The sequence below is a fragment of the Lipotes vexillifer genome, unplaced genomic scaffold, assembly GCF_000442215.2.
Source record: "Lipotes vexillifer unplaced genomic scaffold, Lipotes_vexillifer_v1.1 scaffold652, whole genome shotgun sequence".
Classification (NCBI taxonomy): Eukaryota; Metazoa; Chordata; class Mammalia; order Artiodactyla; family Lipotidae; genus Lipotes; species Lipotes vexillifer.
This window is the reverse complement of record NW_006779703.1, coordinates 431,407-436,598: the sequence shown is the minus strand read 5'-3', so window position 1 is coordinate 436,598 and position 5,192 is coordinate 431,407. Positions and strand designations below refer to the sequence as shown.

General features: G+C 64.3%; 1 protein-coding gene across 1 annotated transcript in view; it reads left to right on the top strand.

Moving 5' to 3' along the window:
- Positions 1-5,192, top strand: part of ESPNL (espin like) — a 34,553-nt gene that overhangs the window by 24,102 nt on the left and 5,259 nt on the right. The window contains exon 6 of the mRNA XM_007452894.1: positions 2,493-2,610. Within this exon, the coding sequence (XP_007452956.1) occupies positions 2,493-2,610 (118 nt within the window). The remainder of the gene's footprint in view (positions 1-2,492; positions 2,611-5,192) is intronic.

Genomic DNA, 5,192 nt, shown 5'->3' with positions numbered 1-5,192 from the left:
GCGTCGTGTTTTGTCAGATCCCCTCCCCACTCCAAGTCCCAGTGTGACCGATATGGGCTCAGATGGCTGCTGCGCGCACACACTTGTGTCACAGGCGGGGACCCCTGAGCCTGGGAAGGCCCGTGTTCTGTAGCAGTCGGCGAGCAGCCTGTTCTGCCTTTTGGGTCCCTCCCGTGCAAAGGCAGCCCAGAGGAAGAGCCGTGTGAAGCACAGCCAGGGCTTTGCATCCTTGGTAGGGGCACAAGAGACCCCACCCGCCTGCCTCTTCCTCCACTGCTGATGCCCCTGGACGAAAGGAGCAGCGATTCGAGGGGCTCTCAGTCCTGGAAGGAGCAAGGAGGGGGGTCTCAAGTAAGATTCTGGTCCCAGCTCTGCCCCGTCCCAGCTGTGGGCCCTTGAGAAAGCCCCTTGCCTCTCTGAGTCTCGGATTCCCCATCTGTGCCTGGAGGGCTGTACTCCGGGAGTCCTCTGGGTGGTCTCTTCTTGAGTGACCAGGGATCTCAGGTCTCCCCCACCTCTCCCGAGGGTCCGCTCCCCCGGCCCTTGCGCTGCGGAGGGTTAAGGCACGGTGGTAAGGGATCCCACACCCAGCCCAAGCCCGCCGGGCCACCTGACACCTCAGCCTTCAAATATTAATGCGACACCTCCAGCTCCTGGGGGCGGCAGCTGCGACAGCCCCCGACGGTCCAGGACGGCCACAGCTTCCTGTGCTCACAGCCCAGCACCTGCTTCCGAAGGTCCTCCTGGCTGGGGCCTGGCAGACACTCCCCGCCCTGCCGGACCAGGGCTCCTGGGCTCTCGGCACAGATTCCTGCAGAGAGTGAGGTATGAGGTGCAAGGCAATGACATATAAGGGCTCGGGCTGTGTCCCCCTCCCCGTGGCTCCGCCTGGCCGAGGGTCCTGGACGGGAATGCGACTGAGGGGCCCGAGGCAGTGGCTGCAGAGCCGGGGATTCTTCTGACGGGAACCCCCCAGGCTGGAGAGGCCACCCAACGCCTGTGCCTCCTTGCCCGCGGGAGGGACAGGCCCACCTACAGGTGAGCCAGGGGACACTCAGCGTGGCCGGGGGACTTGGCCCTGCAGATCCAGCTACAGCACATGCAGGGCTCAGTGCAAAATGAAAGCGTGGGCCTCTGGTTAACAACTGATTAAGAATTTCAAGACAGAGACTGGAGAACCTTCAACAGAGCTGCAGCACGAGCCACCCACGCGTGACGCCAGCGCCAAACCACAGGTCCCGCCTGGGGGTGGCGGGCTGGAACCAGCCTCTCTGCCCCGCCTGGCAGCCCTGAGGCCACCTTCCCCCGAAGCTACACACTGGAGGGAGCGGGGTGAGGAGCTTTGGTCTGACAGCCAGCGGTGGGTGCCCAGAGAGACCGCCGTGAGTGGCCCTCCCGGCTGGGGACCCGAGCTGGGGCGGCCGTGTGCTCTCAGGCATCCAGGCGACACTGGCTCAGCCGGGAGCCATGTCATCTGAAAGACGGCCGGCCAGCCTTTTGACGTTCAGCTTTAAGCCAAAAGGCAGCAAGCCCCGCTCTGGAGTCGTTGGAGGACAGCTCAGCGTCCTCCCGGAGAACTTCTCTGCCGCCTGGGGAGGCACGCACCACCTGCGGCCTCACAGCAGCCTGTGTGCTCCAGTCTCCACTCTTGGCTCCCATTGGTCAGATGCAAAAGCTGAGACCTTGCAGGCCTCAGCTGGGGGGATGCAAGGGGCAGTGGCACCTCCAGGTCGAGGATTCTTTCCGGCTGCCCACCAGTCAGCGCTTGGGGGCAGGGGAGATGGTCAAGGCCAGGTCTGTGCCTCGCCCCAGACCCGGGGCAGACATGGGGTTGAAATGCGGGTGCCCCTGCAGCCCCAGACTGGGGCTGATGGATCTCCCTGACCCCAGGCTGCCGGGGAGCAATGTTGGTGGTCTCTGTCTCTGAGTGGCCCTTGGGAGAGTGGCCTAGACACTGCATGGTGTGTCCTGGGCACAGCGCCTCTGCTCTGAGGTGCGGTCACACGGCCGCACTGTTTACGGGGCTGAGAGAGGGGGCAGGTCCAGGCAGTGTGTCTCAGCACAGTCAGGGGACAGTCAGGGAGGGTGTGTGTGTGCAAGTGTGCACGTGTCTCTTGTAAGGCCAAGGAGTGGTGAGTGAGCACGAGGGGGACACCAGACCCTGACCCAGAGCCCAGAGCTGCTGAGTTAAGCTGCCTCCAGAGGGAGCCGGGCCTTGAGATGAGAGGTTCACCTAGGGGTGGCAGCCCTCAGACAAGTGCGTGGGTGTGTTTGGGGAGCCCTGCTCACCAGTGTGGAGGGGTGGACAGAACCTCTAGGGGCGCTGCCCCTCACTCCCGCAAACGTACCTCTCCGAGCTCCGTTCAGATGCACAGCCCCAGCCCCAGGGAGACCGGGCCAGGGCTAGCCTGCTGGATGCCTCCCACCCCCACCTGGGAGCCCAAGTCGAGGCCCACCTGGGCCTCCCAGTGACCAGGCCTGTCTGCCCCCAGGTGCCACTCCTGATGGCGCCCCCGCCGCCGCCGCCGTTCCCCCCTCCTCCGCTGTCGGCCGCAAGGCACTCCCTGGAGGATGGAAGAAGAGGGGGCCCAGGTCTCGGGGATCCCACTGGTGCGTACACGTCTCCAGGGAGGACTGGCCTGGGCTGTGGGGGCTGGGAGTGGGCCTTTCTGGCCTCGCCTCCGAGGTCCTTCGAAGGGGCCGTGGGGAGGTGGGGAGCAGAAGCCTCGGCAGCTGGGCACGCAGGACACTGAGGACAGGGCCGGGACCACCCCTTCCCGTGAGCCAGCACCCCAGCTCTTCCAGGATTCCTTTATTGTCCTGTTGCCATTTTTTTTTTTGCGGTCCGCGGGCCTCTCACTGCTGTGGCCTCTCCCGTCGCGGAGCACAGGCTCCGGACGCGCAGGCTCAGCGGCCACGGCTCACGGGCCCAGCCGCTCCACGGCACGTGGGATCCTCCCAGACCGGGGCACGAACCCGTGTCCCCCGCATCGGCAGGCGGACTCTCAACCACTGCGCCACCAGGGAAGCCCGTCCTGTTGCCTTTTTCAAGTGAGGACAAACGTGTTCCATAACCACAATTAAACAGCCTCCTGCCCAGCCCTCGGGCGTCTCTCTGTGAGCCCTGAACCCCCGCGGCCTGACTCTCCTGCCGCTGTGATCTCAGGTCATCTGAAAGACGGCCGGCCAGCCTTTTGACGTTCAGCTTTAAGCCAAAAGGCAGCAAGCCCCGCTCTGGAGTCGTTGGAGGACAGCTCAGCGTCCTCCCGGAGAACTTCTCTGCCGCCTGGGGAGGCACGCACCACCTGCGGCCTCACAGCAGCCTGTGTGCTCCAGTCTCCACTCTTGGCTCCCATTGGTCAGATGCAAAAGCTGAGACCTTGCAGGCCTCAGCTGGGGGGATGCAAGGGGCAGTGGCACCTCCAGGTCGAGGATTCTTTCCGGCTGCCCACCAGTCAGCGCTTGGGGGCAGGGGAGATGGTCAAGGCCAGGTCTGTGCCTCGCCCCAGACCCGGGGCAGACATGGGGTTGAAATGCGGGTGCCCCTGCAGCCCCAGACTGGGGCTGATGGATCTCCCTGACCCCAGGCTGCCGGGGAGCAATGTTGGTGGTCTCTGTCTCTGAGTGGCCCTTGGGAGAGTGGCCTAGACACTGCATGGTGTGTCCTGGGCACAGCGCCTCTGCTCTGAGGTGCGGTCACACGGCCGCACTGTTTACGGGGCTGAGAGAGGGGGCAGGTCCAGGCAGTGTGTCTCAGCACAGTCAGGGGACAGTCAGGGAGGGTGTGTGTGTGCAAGTGTGCACGTGTCTCTTGTAAGGCCAAGGAGTGGTGAGTGAGCACGAGGGGGACACCAGACCCTGACCCAGAGCCCAGAGCTGCTGAGTTAAGCTGCCTCCAGAGGGAGCCGGGCCTTGAGATGAGAGGTTCACCTAGGGGTGGCAGCCCTCAGACAAGTGCGTGGGTGTGTTTGGGGAGCCCTGCTCACCAGTGTGGAGGGGTGGACAGAACCTCTAGGGGCGCTGCCCCTCACTCCCGCAAACGTACCTCTCCGAGCTCCGTTCAGATGCACAGCCCCAGCCCCAGGGAGACCGGGCCAGGGCTAGCCTGCTGGATGCCTCCCACCCCCACCTGGGAGCCCAAGTCGAGGCCCACCTGGGCCTCCCAGTGACCAGGCCTGTCTGCCCCCAGGTGCCACTCCTGATGGCGCCCCCGCCGCCGCCGCCGTTCCCCCCTCCTCCGCTGTCGGCCGCAAGGCACTCCCTGGAGGATGGAAGAAGAGGGGGCCCAGGTCTCGGGGATCCCACTGGTGCGTACACGTCTCCAGGGAGGACTGGCCTGGGCTGTGGGGGCTGGGAGTGGGCCTTTCTGGCCTCGCCTCCGAGGTCCTTCGAAGGGGCCGTGGGGAGGTGGGGAGCAGAAGCCTCGGCAGCTGGGCACGCAGGACACTGAGGACAGGGCCGGGACCACCCCTTCCCGTGAGCCAGCACCCCAGCTCTTCCAGGATTCCTTTATTGTCCTGTTGCCATTTTTTTTTTTGCGGTACGCGGGCCTCTCACTGCTGTGGCCTCTCCCGTCGCGGAGCACAGGCTCCGGACGCGCAGGCTCAGCGGCCACGGCTCACGGGCCCAGCCGCTCCACGGCACGTGGGATCCTCCCAGACCGGGGCACGAACCCGTGTCCCCCGCATCGGCAGGCGGACTCTCAACCACTGCGCCACCAGGGAAGCCCGTCCTGTTGCCTTTTTCAAGTGAGGACAAACGTGTTCCATAACCACAATTAAACAGCCTCCTGCCCAGCCCTCGGGCGTCTCTCTGTGAGCCCTGAACCCCCGCGGCCTGACTCTCCTGCCGCTGTGATCTCAGGCAGCCTCCTCCCTTCTCTGGGCCTCAGCCTGTGCAGAGGGAAATCAAAGGCTGTGTCTGAAGAGGCTTCGGAGTCCACTGCTGTTCCCTGAGATTCCAGCAGGGGGCAGGGGAGCGGTCCTCAAACTGCAGGTCACAACCCGTTACGGAACCGTGACAGCACTTATCAAAATGAAACGGCATGGAATGGCATGAAAAATGTCAGCAGGCCCCATGTGCAGTGACGGTCAGCATGCTTCATGGAATGGGCTGTAGTTATACAGTCACACGTAGGGTGCGTGTTGCATGTGTGTGTGTGTGTGTGTGTGTGTGTGTGTGTGTGTGTTCAG